This window comes from Scatophagus argus, chromosome 14, assembly GCF_020382885.2.
Source record: "Scatophagus argus isolate fScaArg1 chromosome 14, fScaArg1.pri, whole genome shotgun sequence".
Classification (NCBI taxonomy): Eukaryota; Metazoa; Chordata; class Actinopteri; family Scatophagidae; genus Scatophagus; species Scatophagus argus.
Genome location: NC_058506.1, coordinates 9,402,609 through 9,425,102, shown reverse-complemented (window position 1 = coordinate 9,425,102; position 22,494 = coordinate 9,402,609). Strand labels below are relative to the sequence as shown.

General features: G+C 40.4%; 1 protein-coding gene across 2 annotated transcripts; it reads right to left on the bottom strand.

The window, feature by feature from the left end:
• Window positions 1-2,529: 2,529 nt before the first annotated feature.
• Window positions 2,530-22,200, bottom strand: ubash3ba (ubiquitin associated and SH3 domain containing Ba). 2 transcript variants are annotated; one of them, XM_046410126.1, is made up of 14 exons: window positions 21,467-22,200; window positions 7,941-7,994; window positions 7,534-7,720; window positions 7,211-7,409; window positions 6,692-6,861; window positions 6,297-6,505; window positions 5,757-5,901; window positions 5,516-5,636; window positions 5,275-5,397; window positions 4,981-5,073; window positions 4,263-4,407; window positions 4,076-4,182; window positions 3,778-3,887; window positions 2,530-3,678 (listed from the first exon to the last, which is right to left on the bottom strand). In XM_046410126.1, exons 1-14 carry the CDS (start codon window positions 21,592-21,594, stop codon window positions 3,541-3,543), a joined length of 1,929 nt encoding a protein of 642 aa, XP_046266082.1. In that variant the 5' UTR covers window positions 21,595-22,200; the 3' UTR covers window positions 2,530-3,540. The 2 variants fall into 2 exon arrangements, with proteins under 2 accessions (XP_046266082.1, XP_046266081.1); XM_046410125.1 differs by lacking the exon at window positions 21,467-22,200 and adding an exon at window positions 8,184-8,444.
• Window positions 22,201-22,494: the final 294 nt, after the last annotated feature.

Genomic DNA, 22,494 nt, shown 5'->3' with positions numbered 1-22,494 from the left:
GTTATCGGCTCATTAAAATCTCTTTATCTTTTCTTATTCCACACATGAGAGTGGTCATTTCCCATTGAAAATGAAAGTTTGCCTTGCGATTCAAGTGTGTGTGTGTGTGTGTGTGTGTGTGTGCACGTCTGTCAGTGGAAGCACTAAATGTCTTCCGGCAGCACAAAATAAATCTTAAGCACTTCAGCACTGCTGTTGAACAAAAAAAAAACACCCCGGGAAAACATTGTAAATCCACTACATGTTACCTGCCCAACACCACACAGTAAAAAGACAGAGTGGATCATCTTGCAACTTAAGAGTTAGATATTTCCCACAAGAGAAGGAAAGTAGTAATACATTCTCTAAATATAACTCCCCAAAATGTCAAATCACACAGTTTTCATACATCATATTAATGCTGCAAGACTCAGATGAGAGAAATGCAGCAACGATGGCTGTTACCTTTACATTACCTTTACTTTACATTACTTTACTTTTTGTTTGTTACACACTGGGTTTTAGTTTCAGCTGTTTCAGTGGGATTCGTTAGCAGCAATCAGACCCTTGGCTCTGCAGGCAGGTTGTTGAAGGACTGACCTCAAAAGAGTCATCCACACAAGCTTTCAATTAGCATCAAAAATAATTATTACATCAATCATTTTCCGATCCTTTATATTTACACATATGCTGTACCTAACATGTGGCCTTTTTGAACCAAGGAAAGCACCAAATGCTTTGCTGTTTCTTCAGAGTAGTCTCAAACATCACTGCTTATCAGTTTGAATGAAGAAGCACATCAGAGGGTCTTGAATGGTATACTAAAATTCTTCATTCTATTCAAATATTGCAGTCTCAGTATTGGTCATCAAATAGCACCATCTAGTGTTTGTCTCACACTGTGTCAGTATTTATTGTGTGTGTGAATGAGACCATTTTGGAACTCCAGAGCAACTCTATCACAAGGGCCCTGATGAGTCATTGTATATTCATCTTAGAATCTTTTTACATTGTTTTATAACACAATGCCACACGGTATAAAAACTTTCCTGGAAATGACTTTCATTGGGTGTACTGACGGTTATGCAAAAACCCTGTTTATAATTTCTAATATCAGAGAACATATTAAATTAGTGAAAAATTTAAACATTTCAAAATATTACACACACACACACAGATATAATATCTCCCAACAGAACAGATCTAGATCATACTAGTAAATATAAATTTGCTACATCTTCTATAGTTGAACAAAAAGATGTAGTTCAGGCAAGTTACGGCATATGGCACAACATCTAAGTATGGCTGGATATTACAAGATGACCAAATGTATTGCAAAATATCAAACGTGGTTATATTTTGTTAGGTTCTGTATTCATCACATCATCTGTGTGTTACCCACAGTGATTTCAAAGGTTTTAAATGCAAATGTTCAGAGGTCAGCAGTTCTGTGGGAATGTTCAGAAGATCATTTACATGCACAACAGTGTTGAGAAACTCTCAGTTGTTATTCGACATCAGAGTGTAAACACCATTATTAGCTTTGAACAATCCTATTTTGTGCAACGAGCGCCTAAGGACTTTAAAATCTAAGATTTTTTTTTTTTGTTCAAAATTTGAGCATATTGGATAAATGAATTGAGAAAAGGTCAGTTTCCAGGTCATGAAACCCTTAACACAGTGCTTCCAAATGAGCAATTAAACACTGTGAGTAAATACTGAGCAAAGACAGCTACCGTGGGAGAATCATTATAAAAAAGAAAAAAAACCAAAACATAACTCTCTGCATGTCGTTAATGCTGACATTACTTTTAGTGGGGTGTTTGTTTAGGTGACGTGACAACAAATAAAACAGTGAAGTTCATATTTTAAGCAGATTATAAACAAACATAAGCAAACAAAATGTCTCACCTGAGTTAGTGATGCTATTAGCTTGTTAGCTCATGCACTCTTTTAATTTAATTTGTTCCTAAAAGTTAACGATTCATACAATATCATTAACTTATAACAAGATATATTCCTAGAATTTTCTTCAGTATAATTAAAGCAACAATAATTGCTCTTCGGGGTCCACAGCGTCAACAAGCGCTTCTCATTAAGGTGAGCAAGTCCTTTCCGGGGCCTTAGGGACACCAAACAAACAACAACAACCAGAGGAGCTCAGAGATATTGAGAAAGAGAAGGCTGTGATTGAATTTTCGCTTTGCAGAATTTTCAGAATCAATCCTAATAAAGGCAGACATGACTTAACATGAAAAGGCTATTTAATACCATTAAAGACGGCTGCATTACACCGAGTTACGGCCTGGCACTGGGCATGCTGGCTCACTCACTTGAGCCATCAGTGGTGTTTTTATTTGTTATCGCCAGTCAAAATTACAACTTGAAATACTGCACGCTACAGATATGGCCACTGGCGCTCACTAAAGTAAAAACTTAGTCGGTAAAACATATTTGACAGGTATGTTTTCCTCACTTCAGGTTAGTTAGGAGTTTACTGTGAAGGGAAGAAACAGGTAATGTTTTTACAGAACTCACAGCACAAGTTGATATGTATAAGCCTTCATAACTCCACAGCTCTCCTTTATTCATTTTTGGGCATAACAATAGATTTTCTGAATCACATAACAAATGGCTGGTATAGGCAGTGAGCAATTAAATCATTTGACATAGCCAAAGGAATCAAAAAAAATGTGGTAATCAGGCTTACAGACATTGTCAGAACGTTAAGTCAATGCACCTGGACAAAATGAAAAACAGCTGTCTGTTTTTCATTATATTGTCTTTTTTTTTTTAGTCATTCTGACTTGGTTCATGTGGTGGTAGTCAAAGCTGCTTTACACAAAGCTTAAAGGATTTATGTGGGCACATTAATGTTAACTTAAAAGAATCACTTAATGATATGACATTTACATGAATAAAACAGGTGTCATTAAGTTAACCACCTCAGCACCAGAAACAATGAAGATCAGTTCTCCTCTTGCTGATTGTCAGCATTTCTTTTGTGCTTTTTTCTCATGAGGGTCATAGCTGCTAGTTAAATAATCATATCTGACACATGGAAAAATATTTCTGTGGTACAAGTCTTTCTCATCTAATTCTTGTCACAGTGTGTGAGAAGGCAGCAGAACAGCAAGTCTTCACCGAATGGCCTGAGGAGGAACCACAGACGGAGCTTAATGACACCTCCTCATGGCATAAAACCTGATTCATCAACAACCATGAAGAAATATCCAGATTTCATGTAGCACATGACATTTTGGGTTTAGAAGTGGAACTCTGAAGAAAACTCGACAAACTGCCACCCAGTCTCTAGCTCATATTTGCTGTGATCTCCACACAAACTGTATTTTCTCATTCCTGAGCAGTGTGTCTGAATACATTTGCTTGAATTAATGTACTTTTTTTGCATGATGTCTTTGACAGAAGCAAGAATTGTGTTTTTTGTTTGGCTTTTTTTTTTTTTTTTTTTTTTGGTCATTTTTAGCGGTGTGGCTTAAAAATAAATATTTTTTCAGCAGTTCAGGGCTGGCAAAAGAAGGGAGTCAAACAGCACATCCTTCAGTCTTGCATTAGCATTTCCCTCCAGCTGAAACTGTGATTGGGTCCATGTGTCAGAGGCAAGATGGGCGGGTCGACCAGCTGCCACACCCCGGTCTCTCCCATTTCTTCACAAGCACAAAAACCCAAGTAAGGAATCTGCACAAAGAGGAGACAGATGTTGCATGTTATGAAAGAAACAGAGATCGGGAGAGGATAGAAATGAAAGGAGGGCTGTAGCTAAAGCTGTAGACTGACCTTTCGGACAACTTGGACAAAGTCCTTTGAGTTCTGGGGGGCTAGTCCTTGTATCTGACGAGTGCAAGCCTCCAGGGAGGAAGCATGGGCCACAATTAGGACCGTGTTTCCTGTGTGAAAGAGGTTGAGAACAGAGAACCACATTCCAGTGATACCATTAGTGTTTCATACTGTATAAGGACACTCGGTTGTTGATAATATGGAGCTTGAAATGCCCATGGTCTTTGACACATGTACTTGTATACAGAGAAGAAGAAGAGTTTAAAACTCTGTATACATGTTTACAGTTCCACTTTACCCAGGTTCTTGCACTCTGCCAGGATCTCTCGGGTTACTTGGAAGCTCCTGCTGATGTAAGTGTCATAAGACTCGGACACCACCAACTTACTTATGGGAATATGAGGTCTAGAGACAAAACAATAGATAAAGAAGGTTACAGTGAACTGAAGCAATGCAAATGAAAGTGCACTGGTGTTGCTGTGTACCTGTATGTTGTGTCCACACTCAGGTTAGCAGCAGCCAGCTCAGCTGGGGGGATCCAGGTGGGTAAAGATGTGCCTGAAACCCACTTAGTCCATTCAAACAGTCCAGGCTCCACGCGGATCTTTGCCTTTTCCTCCTGCTGGAGACCTGACACAGAGTGAAGGGAGACAGAGCGAAACTGTCACAGAGAAATAGTCAGGTCACACTGTGCATCCTCTCTATTGTGTCATTTTGTCTCGCTCTTTTATTTATACCTTTTTCTATCTACCCATGAAATGAAAGAGATGGTGATATCAGTAATTGTGCTGGTTTTATGTGTCCTGACTTAATAACATGACAGGACTTGGAAATTTAAAGTTTTGGGCAAATAAAATATTTCTATAAAGAAAAAAACATCATTATAACATTATTTTTTTTTTACTGTGTTCAAAGAAAGTAAGTTGAATGTGTAAATGGATAGAAGACAGTTAGTCATCCTCTAACTTTTCCCATCTGTTTCGTCTCCTAATGATGTCTCGAGGTACCTCGGGTTTTGTTGTAGTTCATTAAAGCTGTATACAGCTTGACAAATCCAAGCTGGAGGTTTCAAACCAAAAACTAACACTGAAAATCCTACATTATAAAGCAGCAGTAACTTTTTGAAATCTGCACATAACGCGCTAGTTGAGGAGCCTGAATAGATGCTGTGTAACTGAGTGTGGAATGAAGATGAGGTCCTACCCTGCAGAATGTGCTGAGCAGTCTGGACGCAGCGAAGAGAAGGAGAGCAGTAAACAAAGTCTATTGTTGAGTTGCTTTCCAACAGGGCTTCACCTAAGATGGACCAAAACACGTTGTGATCACACTGTCAGGCATTTTAAGTCTCATACAATGTGGGAAACATTAGCTGATCCTATTTTTTATTAAATCCTTAAAAGCTAATCCTTAAGTAATTGATAATAACATGCACTGCTAGAGCTTGTACTTGTATCTCTTTTACACATACAGTATATCATGTGTATAAAATTTACTGACCTACAAGACGGGCCTGGGTGGAGCCAAACACAGTAATTGGACAATCTTTGTCAAAGTCCCGATGACCTCCACTTCTAGCTGGCAGGCTGGATGGCATGTTGAGATTAGAGCGAATATATCGGCCTACACAAACACAAATGAGAATCTTACAGGAGAAGGAAAGACTTTAAAGTCCCAGTTTTCCCAATCATGAAAACCTACATTCTTAAAATGTGTCATTAACCTATGCTTTCATGCTAACCTTTGGAGTCAAAGCACTGAGAGACCCAGTGTTTCCCAAACACCACATCCATCCTTTCCCCATGGCGACACACAAACAGTCTCATCTTGGACAGGGAGGACTGACTGGCTGGCCTCGACACCTTCAGATTCATTTCAAAATGGGAGGTGTTGGAGACGAGTTGCACAGCATTGAACACAAACTCTACAGTAATTATTACCATTAACGCACTCTAAATGGGATGCATGACAGAATGCTGTACCTGCATAGGAGGACAAAGGCCAGTGAGGCTGGAAGGATCCATAAGACTGTCAAATAGGCTGTCATTCAGCTTCCCATCAAATAATGACCCACCCACAGTGCTGCCGGAGTTAGATGGAGAGGCACAGTTGAGAAAAGAGTGTGACCTGAGGATGACAAACACAAAGAACTTTATTCATATAGCAATTCAAATAAAAAAAACAAACACAAGAAGATGTACGCAGAGCGTACGGCATACCACATATGACCTTAGCACAACACAGAAAGCTACTGAGAATCCCCATAACAAAACATTAACAAAAACATAACATAACAACAAGTAACGTAAAACATAACCTGCTGAATTAGTGTAGCAATATCGACAAAGGACCCCAAGCAACGTTAGTCAAGAAGAAGGCTAAGAAGGTGATTCATTTTCTTCTCTTCTCTGTAAGCTTTCCAGTTAGAAACAACAATGTGCTTACACTGTCAAAAAAAAAAAAAAAAAAAAAGCACGATGAAAGGAAAGTGCTTGCAAGGGATTTGTGCTTCCCTTCCTTACCCGTGGACAACCCAGGTGTCAGACTCATCAGCAAGGCTGATGTAGTTCTCAGGCAGCAGGCCCGATAGCCCCGTGCCCAGAGAGGTGCCGTACACCCAGCCTTCGCTAGCACTGCTCTGCTCCACTGGAGACATGAAGATAAAGTCTCCTGGTACCAGCTCAAGCTCGTCGTCATTCTGAGGCACATACGGGTACATGACTTGCAGTGTCTACAGGAGGCAGATGGTTGACAGCCATTAGCTGAGGCACTGTGGAATAAACATGCAGATCTTGCATCTGTTTATGAGGTTAGCAATATTTCTTTCACTGAATATCAGAAAAAAATCAAAATGAACAAACAATTGGAAAACATGCACGTTAGGAAGAAGTACTAATTCCAAAGGAAGCAAATCTACCTCGTGATTAGCAAACCGAATATCCCGGGAGAAGAGCACGGCCAGCCAATCACAGCCTGAAGACACATCCACAGTTTTGGCCAACTTCTCCAAAATTGGAAGTTGACCGGCATGGAAGTGGTATGCCAAAGTAACATGAAGCTGTTTCTTATGGGGTTCTACAAGAACATCTGGACAAAATAGAAAGAGAGAAAGACACACTTGCTACAATGCACACCAGATATATATATACACACACACTTTATACACATGACAATGTAATATTCATGAGTTTCTACTTCTTTTAAGTTTACCGGTTTTATGCATCATCTGGTGATAGTGCTGGGCTCACACACAGAGTGTGATTACAATAAATAAAGTTAGTCGACAGATGAAGTTGTAAATATGTGACTGAAAGCTTGTTAAACTGCATCATTCTCAATCAGGGCTGGGAGCACGAGGATTAACCCAGTCCACTGTGTTTACAAAAGTGTTAACATATCCTATGATTTCCATCAAAGGGACAAAGGGGACACAAACCTGCTTTAGCTGCTGCTTCAGTAGCAAAGTCAGCAGCGAAACCCTTTAGCACCTCTGCCACCTGCTCCTCAACAAAGAGCCCGATGAAGGTTGAGGAGGTGTAGAGTTCCAGTGGGAGGGGCATGGGTATACGACCCTTCCACTTGGCTACGGTGGCCTGGAGTGCATCGGCCAGGGCCTCCACCTTCCCATCTGCACACTGAGCACAAAGGCAACAAAAACGGAGATCCATAACTGTTATAAACTGGCCAACAGCAGAACTCATATGTCCCATTGTCATTTTAATGCCAGTGAATTGTGCTTAAAGAAACAGCAACACTGACCATAAAGAACTGGCAGAGGGTGATGTGGGGGAAGATGTTGTGTGCCTTGTTCTTGCCACAGGAGAGACGGGACTGCTGCCAGAAGTGCGACAACTGCTGGAGCAGCGGTCCACTGGGTCGCAGATATAACACATACTCTCTGGGCAGAGGATCATCCAAGAACGGGTCATCCACGTGGGAGAAGAGCCTGGAGTGACAGATACAGCCATGAAGACCCAAGGTGGGGAGTGAAAAGTGGGCGAAAGGACGGCTAACGTCCAGCAGAGGGCAGCACTGTTGTAACAGCACAGTGACGCACCAGGACAGCGTTGAGGAGTTAGCGTTACGTTTACCATTACAAGAGGCATTCCAGTTGAGCATTAATAAGTGGGAGCAAGCATGCGAGTCAAAGTATGTGTTGCTCTCACCAGTCACAAGCTGCCTGCACGTTTTTCCCTCCTGTCGAAACCAGAGCTTTCAAGCTGCAAAGAGAAAGAGAAAGGGAGATCGAAGCACAGTCACAAAATCAATAGTTTCTCTTCTGGGCCATGTTTATTAGGAGGAGACTACAGCACTTCCACATGGCAATGAACAAAGAGCAAACATCCCCAGAAAGCAGTAAAATAACAACAAGCGCACAATAACTCACAACAGGAGCTCATTATTCATACCAGAGTTTCATGAAATCAAGCACTGATACAGATTCCAAACACCCTGAAAATATTAGAAAAGCTGTTTCTTGTGTGTTCATCCCGCTCAGCAGATGCACATTTCTACATTTAGAGCATATTGGGTTTAACATGGAACAGAATCTCAGTGATTAAGTCAAGTATTAAATATTAACCCCTGTGTTATGTAGGAGTTACTGGCTGCCCACAGTCTTGGTTAACAATTAATTTCAGCAGCACGCAAATGTCACAGTATTAAATCCACTGCAAATAGGACAGTATCGCTGAGAAAAAAAAAAAAAAAAATTATGTCTTGTTTTTGTAGAGTAATGGACTTTAAAAAGAAAAGAACGGCAGTGTCTGCGTCCGCCGACATGATTTGTCGGTGCGATTTCAAGTTTCTTTCTGAAAGGAGAGAGCTGATTGCATGATTACTCTCGAGTGCTCAGAATCTAATTAGTGTCTTTTTATAAAGCCTCTGGTATTGCGGGCCGTCTCTGAAGGGATTCACTGATCCAGGCAGCTTATTTCAGTTTTGAGAGGACTGACACAGTGTATCTGGATGTGACTGCAGTGCTGAAAGTTCACAGTCACTCTGTCAGTCAAGCGACACGACAGCCGTGTTTATGAAGACAAAAAATGAGGGGTCTGTTTATTCCTTTCTAGCCAAGCCTTTCTGCTGAAGCTTCTCGATGAGTAACTTTGAGGGCAGTTACCAAAGATTCATCTTTTGAGACTTCATTTTGTTTATCTGCTTTGTGATATAAAAAACAGTCCCTGCTCTATATCAGAAATAACTGAGGCAGGTGACGTTTAAGTACATTGTTCGTTTCATTATGAGCCAACTAGAAATGCATTTTCTCCACAGCACGTACAACTTTAACACTCAACCACAAGCCATGCAGTCCCGTCTCGATTCAGTGGTTCTTTGTGCCTCATGCAAAAATAAAGCTCATCCCCAAGTCAATGAGAAATAATCAGCCATTCACTCCATTAGATAACCAAAACCTCCACAAGGACGCCATGTCCCTAGTGGCAGCACTGCTTGTCACTGCTCTGAATGGCCATTTGAATAAGCAGAAAATAACAAATGACAACTGATATTAAAGCAGGAATGTTGTTTTCTGCCCTGCTGTTTGATACAGATAAAGGCATGTTGCCCTGTCTCAGTGTGTAATGATGTCAGCGGTGTCCATTGTGCCACTCTATCTTTCAAATTCAATGAGCTATTTTTAAATTTGTCCCACTGAGAGGGTCCTACATACGGCAGAGTCCCTGAACCCCGTGGCAATGTGTCCAAACAGAGCACAGCGAGCAGGATGGGAACGCCAAGGCTACAGCGTTGTAACAGATGGTTCACAGGGATCTGCTACAACACACACACACACACACACCTGAATTAAATACAAGCTACAAAGGCAGAAAAAGCTCAGTCAAACCTCGGATTAAAATCTCCTGCCATCCAGTTTTTTATCGCTGCAGTGTAAACCACCACTGCATGCTGAAGGTCCAGCACAGACTCATTTGTTGGCTAAAGTTGTCTTATTCAGAGATTCCACCTGGGGCTGCGAGGAGGAGGAAAAGAAGGGGATTTTCTCTCAGAAGGCATGATGGGATTACAAGCAGATGTGACTGAGACGTCACAAAATCCAATCCAGGCTAGAACATTGGATTGCTTGCTTCTTATCTCTGCTGTATTTCATAAAAGTGAACCCTTGTGACAAGAAATAACAGAAAAGGTCTTAAAGCTCACAGAGAGAGGATACGTGGTTCACTCGGATTTAATCTGTTTTTCTTTTGTTTGAGGCTGCTGAAATGACAGGAAACCCTATTCCATGCATAAATAATCAACCCTTATGAGATCCAGCATGGTTTGATTTGCCATTTTTATGCCTCTGCACACATACAAGGAGTTTAACTCCTAATAGACATACAGCAGTGGTCCACCACAAACTCTCTGGTCCTGCTGATGTTGAGCTTCAGGTGATTGTTGTTGCACCATGTGATGGAGCTCTCTGTCAGTCCTCTGTACTGCTCTGTTAAAACAGTCTCTAAGTGAAGACAGCATGTTCTCACTGGGAATTATTCACTGGAATTAATTAAGCCATTACAGAGACAATGTTGCACAACATTTCACCAGCAAATGCACATATTACCTTTCATTAAATTTCTTTAAAGTCCTCACTACATATTTATTATGTGAGTCTGGATGTAAACTGCAGGCATACAACTGCCGGGCAGTAATTCTAGTTGCTCACTGATGTGGGACTTTTCTGCAGGAGGGAAAATAACATCAATATCTGAAACAAAAGATCCTTTGATAGGCTTTAGAAAGCTAACGCAAGAGGCTGAAGTTTGCTTCGGGGTTGTAAAATGGACAAAAAAGATATTGTACTGTCTGTGCTAGCACTTACAGTTATCAAAACATAAAATTAAATTATGATAGCTGCTCCTGATTCCTTAATATTGACTGATTGCCAACTCTGATCCGATCTTTATTTTTATTATGTTTCAGCACATTTTTAGCCAAAAAAAACACAACTGCATAGCGCATATGTACACTATAGTATCAGATTAAAATCAGTAAAACAGTTTTAAGAAGCATGATTGTGGAATAGACCTGCTTTGGGAAAATATCTGCATGGAGCCATTTTATGTTTTTGTTTTTTTGGGGTTTTTTTTAGGTTTAATACAGGTTCAGGTACTGTCAGGAGCTGCAGTGGTGTGACAGAAATTTCCATTTTACTGTTGCAACTGCTTTAACCAGAACAACCACTACATAGGGGAAAAACACAATGGTGGACACTTGCTACAATTTCAATCAACTTTTTCGTTTGTTTTCAAGAGACTCCTTCTACTTTGTGAGAAAAAGGAAAACTTCGCACCGAGCTACATAATAACATAGTCCCGCCCACATAAACGACAGCTAGCTCACAGTGCTGTCTTGTTCGTCTTCGCGCCAGTTTCCAAGTGTTAGCAGCACTTCGGTGAAGCTTCCAATAGTGCAAGCTTGAACTCGTTTTTTTAAACTAAACTAACTTTTAAAATTCACTAAAACAACATGAGAGGAATCAAATTTATCGCACTTACAATATTTTTACTTTTGTTTTTCATTTAATTGAACATTTTTACATTGATTTATTGAATTTATTATTTAATTTCTAAAAATTACTTTAAATATTATTTGATATTCCAGCGTGTCTGGAAGCCGTGTTTTCAGTTGTGTAATAATGAACTAAGAGCACGTTGTGGGGTGTCTGTTTGAATATGCTTATAGAAAAAAACATACTCTCCTTGTTAGCCTATGTAGTCGAGACAGCAGGAAGACATCTGGCCTGGCTCACGCTGAAGCGACAAACAAAAAGGAAGTGGCTGTTCACCACCAGACGCTTAAAGGTCAGAAGTATGGGTTGGTTTACTTGAAGCAATGTGTGATACTGTATGTGTTTCAGTCTGCACAATCTGATATTCTGCATATTTCAACCGTGTCAGCGCTTTCTCTGTGTGACACTTTCACATCCAGGTTTGGTGGATAGATCTGCTGTGGGAGCAACAATACATTACTGGTGATTCTGATACTGTAAAGTTTTAAGTTTTAATAGCAGATGAAGACAAATTTTAACTCTCGAGGATCCATCCAGTTTGAACACCCTTGCTGGCCTTTATACTGCATGGACACATTGGATATGTACATGCCAATCGCACCATGCAAAAATGTTATCTTTTTCACACTGAGTATAAAGAATGTGGCAACAGAAAGCAGGGCACAGACAACAGCAGAGGAGCAACAGGTAGCAGAGCTGGGCAGCAGAGATGACTTTCACAGGCGCCTTCTCTCTCTCTTACGGGCCAACTCGGAGATGTTTGGGTCTGGAAGCCGGCGACTCCTGCACCACAGCCCTACGTAAAGCAACTCTGTTTTGTTTCTTTGCTTGTTTTTGCTGAACTGAATTATTTGTGTTTCAAAATAGTTTCTGATCTGTTCCACCATGTTTGAAACAGCTGTGGGCAAACTGTCCTGAATAATTGCATCCAACCTGGAGGCCTCTCATTTGTTCTTAGCAAGAACTGAGCAAGTTATTTATAAACTGCATTTCCTATTCACAGCTAGACGAAAGATAAAAAAAGATTAGACTGTATGAAGGACAAACCGGCAGTACTGTTTGCATAAATGACAGTGACGATTATCAGATGAGGGCTGTTATTTCATTTACACATGCACCTCTGATGCAGGCAATATTGGAAACTGCCTTTCAATTATTTCACCCACACATGGCAAATGTTTTCAATTTCCAGGTCCACATTCAACCCTACGGTTTAAATGTTCTGGCAGCCTGTTGCATGTTTAAACAGCGGTGTTCTTGGTTTTTCATATATGTAAACATTCTCTGCTCTGTTTATTACAGCTGAACTTTTTGCTATAATTGGTTATCTTTCAGGCTGCCACAGGAAGTTATCACTTTATAATTATCACTTTATATAACACATTTTTCCAGGTATCTCATGAGTGTGATCACTTCCTGCAAGCATTAAGTTTGAAGTTATCGAGACAAAAACTCATTATATAAATGTCATGCCTTTCATAGCTACATGTTAACCAAGCAAGAACAAGGAAATCTTAAGCTAAAGCCAAAAGTAACAAGCATCTAGAAATAAAGTAAACAAAACTATGTCGCCCTGTCTCAACACACACACTAATGTGTGCATACAGTAACACTTGCAACTACACACTCCCGGGGGCCCCTCCCTGACTCAACTCTAAAGGCGATACAACATTTCCTGTTTACAAGTTGAAGGCGAACAGTCTCTACTAACTACTTATCACTGCAACAGCACGGAGAGCAAAGCTGCTGCCCAACACCAGAAAGCACCCTAAGGAGAGTCCCGTCGGCAGAGGAAATGTGCCCCCCCACGTCCAGTCTGGGCCAGCTTGGCTCAGACCTGGTGTGCACATGGCGAGCCACACACCATTCGTAACGGTCTCTGGGTCAACCTTTTCACGGGCTGAGCATCCAGTCAGAGCAAAGGAAAAAATAATTCAAGCTTATAGCTGACACACTCTACGACAAATCTGTTCAAAAGATTGTACTGTACAGGCATTTAAGACTGTAATATACACACAAGGCTGATGCTTTAAGCAATAACACATTACCGATTGATATTCTGACTGTAATTTTTGTACAAGTTGTTATTCACAACCACCATTAAGAAGTCACACATACCAATGAAGTTAGTGTAAATATTAACAGGAGTAGTCTGATATTTGGCAGACACAATTATTTGCTTGCTGAGAGTTGGATGGGAAGACTTTTATGTCTGTGTGTGTTGATTAACAACAGTCGGGAGTCGAGTAGCTCAGCCTAGCATGAAGACTGGAAGCAGCTAACCTGGCTCTCAATAAAGCTTAAAAATCCCCCTGCCATCGCCTTTAAAGCTCATTGATTAACAGATTAATCTTGCTTGTTCAACCAATATACAAAGAGAAAGGCAAGGAAGAATGACAAGTTTTGGTTTTTACAAGGGAGTGCTATGCCTGTTTTTTGGCTAGCAGCAGTGTGATGACATCCTGGACTCCATGTGAGTTAGAGCATGGAAATTCCCACATTATTTGTTCTGTTTGAAAATCAAATAATTAGGAGATAGCATTTTATAATTAGATACTATCAGAGGTTGTAGCGGACACATTGTTTAATTTTGGCTGGAGTTAGAGTGTTTCCATGTCTTTGTGCTACACTAAGCTAACTGGTTGCTAGCGGTAGCGTCATCTTTGGGCTACTATACAGGCAGGAGTTACACTAATCTTTTCATTAAACTCAGCACGAAAGTGAATGAGCCTGTTTCACAAAACGTCACAGTATTACATTAATGGTGTGAGTGACTGGTGGTGGTTGTTTTGAGTGTTTTGGTGTCACAACATTTTGTTTGGGGTCAGCAAAGTCATTAACAAGGTCAGCTCTTGTTGTACACTCATAAAGATTTCCTTTTAAGTTGACAAGGCAACATGTCAGTCTCCAATAAAGCTAGCTGTGTACAGCCACTGTCTGGAACTGTTTCTCTTCTTCTCACTTCATTGTTTCCAGAGAAATGAGCCGAGATGTCCACGAGGCCAGACAGAGCAAGTCAGAGATTGGCACTATTAAATGAACCGAGTGGGTCTTTATGTGACAAAAGGATGTTAATAATATTCTTTGCTTGGCAGTGTCCATCAAACTTATCACTTTGAACAAATGATTATCAGTGGTTCTGTCAAACCTAACATGCTGTTTCAGCATGAGTGTTATTTTCAGCACTGCCTGACGTCAGCGTAACAAGTCAAAGCGCACAAAGCAAATATTTTGCTAAGAATATATGAGGCACAGTGCCAAGGTTGTGATGCATCACACAGCACATCTCAAAGTATCAGGATGTGTCATACGAAGCTAACAGCAAAGGATTAAGAGTTACAGCCTTATTTGGTAGGCCAGATCAAAACCTCCTCGTTTTAGACCTCGTACAGATCCACTGAAAAGTGATCTATAAAAGATTAAGGGAGCACAAAGCCACAGCAGAAGATTTTTAGCCATTTATCTTGTTCAATCAGTCACATTGACTGAGGTTTACAGTCTTTGGGCCTTCTTTAACAAGAGAAAAATGTGATCGATCAATTAGTACACCAAACCTATTCCTATCTGCAAGTAGCATGTGAATCCCCTCCTTCAGCCGCCCTCAAACCACCATCTCAACAGACTGAGTGCTCAGTAAAGGTCACAAGCTACTTCCGGAAATGGCCGACTTCCTCTTGGCTGTCTTGTATACTGGCTTAGAGTTTGTTCTGGTAAGCTGCACACGCAGTTACCAAAGTGTCACATGCATGCAGAGGATATGTGTTATAATAATTATGTCAAGGCCTCAAATTAGCTACTGGTGAAATGATTTCTCAGGGTGCTTTCCTTGCCTACAATAACCGTGGTGTCGTGAGCGTAGTTATTGTGGTTATGAAACTGATGTAGGTAAGAGTAGAGGCTCACACTGGCTTCCTCTTAAACACAAAAGGCTTCATAGACTGGGAGAAAAGAAATGTGAATTTACCGTACAGTCTCAGCTAGATGCGTTACAGTTTGGTAACCACATTGGTTTTGAAGTCTTTGTCTGAGATGCACAGTGAAACAAACAATAAACACGTGAGTGACAAATTCTTGTGCTTGAAATATGAATAAAGGCTCCCTCATGAATTGAGTTACCAAGGCGCGATCGATACAACATTCAGCTGTTTTTTACACTTTGCCATTGTGTAATAAGCTGGAGCTCACTATCCACCAACACAAGGGTGAGGAATTTTCACTTGGTAGTTCCCTTTTATAAACAATTAGATTCAAAGCAAATATCATAGCACTAAGCAGCAAATTTCTTCAAATGGATTTATGACATGGTATCTTAACTCTCTTAAAATATATGATGACAATTACAAGTTTCTCTTTGGCTGTGTCAGCACCAGGGCTGTGATAGACTTCTTTCAAGAAACTGTACAAATATAATAATGTGTTTCAGGCTCCAAATCGAGCGCAGGCCCTCTGACAGTCTGGTAGTCGAATTTTCCACACACCGTCACCAACGTGACAGCATCTGTGACTGGTCTAAAAAAATCCCATGACACTGCTACTCTGTCTTACAGAGAACTTCTCCTCTTTTACTTAAATGCCTCTGTTTACATCTTGTTAGTAAAATTAAGAGTAAGAAGGCTTCAAAATCCTCCATTTCCCTCCTGTCTGTCTGTTACATCGTGGTCATCAACTTCCTGTTCCCCTTTGCTCAAAACTGCCACATTATTCCTCAGTGTTATTATTTTTTTTAAAAAAAAACAACAACAACAACAACAATAAGTCTGCAGTGGGTGATCACACCCAAATCTGTATCCTGCATGATATTAAAATGTGTTTCTATTTTAGTCTGATGTTTTTAAACAGCTGCTTTGAAGCACGTTTGTGCTTCATGCATGGCTGATACTGTCTCTTTAGTCTGCCATATTTCTCATAATTACTCACCACCTCATTTGCATAAAATCAACGGGTTAAATTCGGCTTTCCACTATTTTGCCTGTAATTCGGACTCCTGCATTCACCCCTCTGCAGCGTGGTCCGTGTTGTCTTCAGTTTTCTCGTGCTTAACTACAGTACAGCCAGTTATTTTGGCCACAAGCACGGCATTTAAAACTGCACAGGAACTGTTTCTATATAAGCTTCACATCACTTTCACCTCACAGATGCACACTCTCTTTCAATGGCACCAATTATAACAAAGATGGTTTCTTTACACATGCAGCAACAATATGCACACCGTACAGTGTCCGTAACAGAGAGACAAGTCAGCACTGTTTGGTAGGTTAGGGAGGATTGAAACAGCAGAGACCTTTTGGAGAACTTTGAATACACTGGTATGACTGCACAAGCACATAAAAGGACTGAACAAAATTTTAAGGAAAGTAACCTACATTGGAAAAATTTGTATTTAACTGGCAGGGCAATTGGAAAACGCTTACCAGCGCCAAGGCCAACACTCTTCTATGATGTGCAAATCTGCGAGCACACCCACTGTATGTGTAAATATATTTCCATAAGTGATATATATAAAAATGCTTGTGCATAGCTGGAGCATCAGCATCACCTCTAAGTCATCACTTATAAACCACTAGAAGTGTGTGGTGGCCTTTGCAGAGACCCTGTATGTGCCTGTTATTATCATTATTACTTTGCTGTATTGCTGACGTTTCTAGGACCATCAGTGTGCAGGAGGGGGCTAAAGCAGGGCAAGCATGAAACCTCACTACCAACATTTTTCTTCTCTGCTCTGTCTGTGTCATGGATGCATAAAGAGCTGCAGGTGTGTGTGTGTGTATGTGTGTGGTTGACGTGCTTTCTCTGAATTCACACAAAATCTGACAACATGGAGGCTTTCTGCAAGGTTGTACAGCAATTTGGGTGCATTTATTTGCACTAAAACATGAGTGCAGAGAAACAATGCAAAATAATGTTTTATTTCTCTAAATCTCTGTTTCATTGCCTATAGTGCTGCTCCATCTCTCAATTCACTGTCTAACTCACTCGACCGTTGCTGGTCCCTCAAGCTGAGAAACAGGGGCCAACCCAGCGCTGACAAGTTCTGCAAATGTAAAAAATTATTTGAGTATCCATGTGAGCATCCGCCCCGTGATTCAGATCCACTCAAACTTAAATGGGTCCTCCCTTGGCCCATGATACACCATGCGACCAAGTTTCATGAAAATCAGACCAGCAGTTTTTACTGTAATCCTACTGACAAACAGGCAAACAGACGAGACTTTGAAAGGAAGTGCCTTTACACCTTTTACAAGTAAGAAATATCAGAAAACATGTTAAGACATTGAAGCAAAAATATGTGACTAATCATGAAGCAGGATCAGGTTTCCAGAGGTGAAAGGGACTATAAGTAAAAGATATAACATCATAACAGTGCTTGGCATCCTCAGAATTCTCAGAGGGAATTTGTTTGGCTCATAATGACTCAGTGGACCTTAACAAAGAGTGTAGACAGGGACATACTCTCTCTATATATATAAAGGTTAAACCATTGAGGACACTGAGGCCAAGTTTTCAGTATTTCTTGAGGGAATTTGGGAGTAATGTAACAACCTTGGGGAGAGTTTATGTTCTATAATTTTACATGATGACATGTTTGTTGGCTAAATCCTGTCTAAAAATAGGCTACAAAAATTCCCTATAAACTATGTTTGAACTGGATTACATTTAGGACAATAAAATGAATAAACAAATATAGAAACCATTTTATCTCTGCCAGACTTGTACTTACAGTTTGTTGAGAAATATATGTGCAATAGATAATTGCCAAATAAGGTTAAGGAGTTTTCTAGAAAGCACCGTCTAGTCGGGTACTACTTACAGGGAATATCAGGACAAAGATTGTTTAGATGACTTTTAAATTAACTTTTGATGTCCAGGGAAATTTCCTCAGTTCCTCAATTACAGTAAAACTAACTGCAAAGTCTTTGCTGTTTGGGGGGGGGGGGGCATCAGTTCTTGACCTCATTGCTTCTTCTGGCTATAACCCTGGTCAGACCAAGTAATGTTCTCAACTCATAGCCCAACAAAAAATGTCCAGTTCCAGCATTCTATAGCAAACTTGAGTGATGACCCAGTGACAGCCTGTGTGCCATTCACGTTCCTGGCTGGATCAGTTTCCAAACCTCCTACTGACCATGAGACACGATCGGAACCAAGAGTGAGACCACTGTCCATCCCAGATTACACTCGTCAATTCCTGAATGACTCAGCTGAAAATCCACCCAATTAAAAGAAAGGGGATGTTTCTGTGAGTGTGTGTGTTTGTGTGTGTTTGTGTGTGTGTATATACACATGATTCATGCTCCCTACTGGCTGAAAAAAAAAACCTCAAACACAATGAAGCCCTTGTTCCCTGAAGCTATGACTGATAACTTATTTTCCTATTATTCCCTCTTCCTCTTCCACCAAAGTCCAGGGAAGGGAAAAAAATCGTATCAAACTGAAATGTGCAAATCAGATGTTTATTTTGGTATTTAACTGCAATGAGTCCATGTTGTTGGCTGAACCAGACTGTAGAATGAGGGACAATACACACAAGAACAGATGTGCTACAAACTGAATTAGCACCGCAGGCCAAAAATGTAAAGTCAAAAGTGGTCTAATTTACAGCAGACAGTGCTGGGTGTTTCATGCTTTTAAGGCACCAACAAAAACATGTCTTCAAAAGTGCTGAAAGCTGAATGTTGTACTCTTCTTTACTTATTAAATTATCAGTCAATTTCCGACTTCCTTAATTAGACCTTAATTAAATGGATTATCGATTTTTCAGTTACTTGGGGGCAGCAAAATAAGCTGTAAATACAACACTAAAACTTACTGTTACCTCATAAAGTTAAGGTGACCTTGTTAGCAAACATCTCCTTTTAGCCCCATCAAGTGTGCATTTTGTCCTTTCATTGCCATCGGGTCTCCACTGACATCAGACCAGACAGGCTTAAAAGGTAATGAGGCTAAATTATTCCACTTCATTATAAATTTATGGCCTCGATCAAATCAAAGTGTATTAGTCTGTCATCAATAATAGATGTAATGTGTCTGCAAATATAACCAAACCCAGTCACTCATTTTGTCTGCAGTCGTTCATTAGGCAGGAGGAGCGAGAGCTGCAGTCTGGAACGATGAAAGCCTCTGTGACCTTAGCCAGTTTTGCAGAGGATAAAAAGGCTTAATTTTGGAGATACTGTATTTGTCTGGTTGAAAGAGGAAAAAACTGTTTAACACCTTTGGCCTATTTATCTGCAAAACAGATAACTGTCAACAGTTATTCCTAAACTGTCTCTACATTGTTTTACATGTAGAGACAGTTTTATATCCTGCAATTCAGACAGAGAATCAAGAAACAGAACTGGGGGTTAACCAGGGTGCTCTGAGATTTGTGCTGCTGCTGACAAAGACTCAAAGTGAACTATTTCAGGTTTCTTTTGTTAAGTTGGACACAATTTTTAGCGTGCACTGCACACATAATAAGGTTTTTGTGTGAGATGAGGCAGCTTACATCATTGGGCTTCATATATAATGTGGTACTCGCTGGCAACACGGACAATGAGAGGGAACATTATGATTATACACTACATTATTAGGTATTAGGAGTTCATACAGTGAGAGGAGGCCGATAGGTGAAGAACGGAGCCATGCAGAATTTTAAATAAAATTTGATTCCTAGTCAGTGTCAATATGTACCATATCAAAGGCTGTATTTTATTAAGATATTATTTGAGCTTTCAGCCTTTATTCAGATGGGACACCTGAGAACTTGACAGGAAATGCAGGAAAGAGATGGGCGATAATATGCAGCAAATGGCAACAACCTGGAATCAAACCAACACAGCTGCTGAGGTCTCACATGCTCTACCAGGTGTGCTACCAGGACACCTCCAAAGGCTGTATTTAGGTGTAAAAACTCAAGCTGGTGTTTAAAAACTAACTGGTTATTATAGTGTATGGAGTCTAAAACCATATACACATTTGGTAAGGCAGCTTCCTATACTAACACACTTCACTGCCAAGAGTAAACAAGGTCAAAGATGTTGTTTATAAAGCATAGGCCTGCTTTAAAATATAAAGTCATTAAGTTGCTCTCTGATGATTTGTGGCCTCAAACATACAGACTTTGACCCAGATGTTTACAATCTGCTAGCCTATAGTCCAGTTTAAACCAAACACTTAAATAATTATATTTAACATGCATTTAACAGAGATGTTATATTTGAGACCACAAACTCTAGCGATACGCAAGCTACACACTGTCATTTTTAAATGTAATTACATAAGAAACCTACAACATTCACAAGCTAATACCGCTTGTTTCCTGGCAACTTCTTCTCTCAAGGATGAATGAAAGGATGTGTTGAGGATCATGCAGGAATGCCTACAGGAATAGGTTTTCATTGACAACCGAGGAGAATTGCCAATGAAACGCATGACTCAGAAAAGACTGAGCATCTCTTGTATTTTGCTCTTCTAGCGGGTAATATGACCATATATGAACAGGTATGTACACACACCCATATATAAATATATAGACACAAACACACACACTGTACATACACAAGTAATGCTGCTGTACTAAAGCACAATAGTGCTACTTGAGCAAATGCATTAATTGTTAGTTATTAATTATTTGTGCTTTATTCGTGTGTTTTCTGAGAAGTTTTGTCAGCTACTTGCAGTTTCCAGTAACTTTAAAGAATAAGCATTCAAAATAATGCATCACATTTAACCACATGACCATAAAAAATAGCTACAAATTCTTCAAACTTCACTTTCTACAACATTAAAAGGCTGCTTACATGTTAATGCTTCTATAATAATAATGAAATCATTTTAAATATATAACATAACATCACGCTCGCGTACCTTTTTTAATACTTGTAATCTTGGCAAAAATCTAAAAAAAAGAACATTCAAACCTATTGTATAACCCTGCTGTGGAACATGCAATATGGCTGTGGAGAAATAACTAGAGTTTAAAAGGGGCCGTTAGACATGACCCCATGGGCGATGGCATATGCTAACAACATGCTGCAGAAATGCTTCACATGAGCTGCTGATGTCGATACTTAAACAGGTAGAGAGACAGAAAAGCAGACGTGAAACTTTCTCCGGGGAGTGAATATGAGGGATGTTTGCCGGGAATTGAACCTACTTGTAGTCTTGTGTGAGAGTGTCGGGACAGTGCAGCTGAGTACTCACGCCCTGGTCTTGGGGAAGCCCATGGACAGCAGCACGTCCAGAGTGGACCCATGTTTGATGGTGCTTGGCCGGGTCTGGCGCTGCCTCCGCGGGATCACTTTGGCATACAAGTCCTCTTTAGCTGCCATAACTCAATCCTCCATTCGCATGCCAGGGTCTGGGCTCTTTTGGTGTATTTTCATTTATTAAAAGAAGAAGCTGAAGTAGAATAAGAATGAAAGAGTATCTAAACAGGGTTACTTGTGTTAAGCGGAAGCACGGAAAAAACACTCCGAGAAAACGAGCATTTTTCTGGGTTGGACAAATGCTCTGAGTTGGATCAATCTGCCTCCTGACGGCTCGCACATGAAGTCAAAACCATCAGCAGGGGGGTCGGCCATGGGAAGTCACTCCTGCTCTCTCAGCCGTGCCCCCAACTCACAGTCCCCGACCACGGTGAACATGTTTGGTTCCTGCTCGTCCTTCGCATCCGGTCCGGTGAACGAAATATCAGATGCGACTATGTGAGCTTCCTTTAAATACGATGTCTTATTTATGAATGGGTCCTGAGTGAGCGGAGGCTCAGTCTGTAATGGGGTTCAACCCTCTTAGTTAAAGGGACAGTACACCGTTTGTGAGATTACGGGAAGTCTTTGCGGAACATAGCCGTTAAACTGAAAGTATCGAGCACTCTTTAGGTTAGCCGTAGGGTTGTTAAAATTAATCACACTAGGTGAGGCAATGTAATTGCAAGTGTCGAGGTGTGGAAAACGTTGATTACACTTCCTGTCTGCGAAAGTGGGTGTTGACATTCCCCGCATGCGCAATGCACAGCAAGGAGTGCTCCGCGCCGTCATAGCAACGGATGGCAAGCGTTGTAAACATAACCCCTAATATAGTTTAAGAGCTTCTGAATTTTGTATTATTTTTTTTATCTAATTAAGTTCCATATTTACTCTTTCATATACTTCTAGGAGTTTTATTTTGACATCTGCTGCGAGATCATAAACTACGTCACATAAGGAAACAGTCTCTTCCTGGTATTTAGT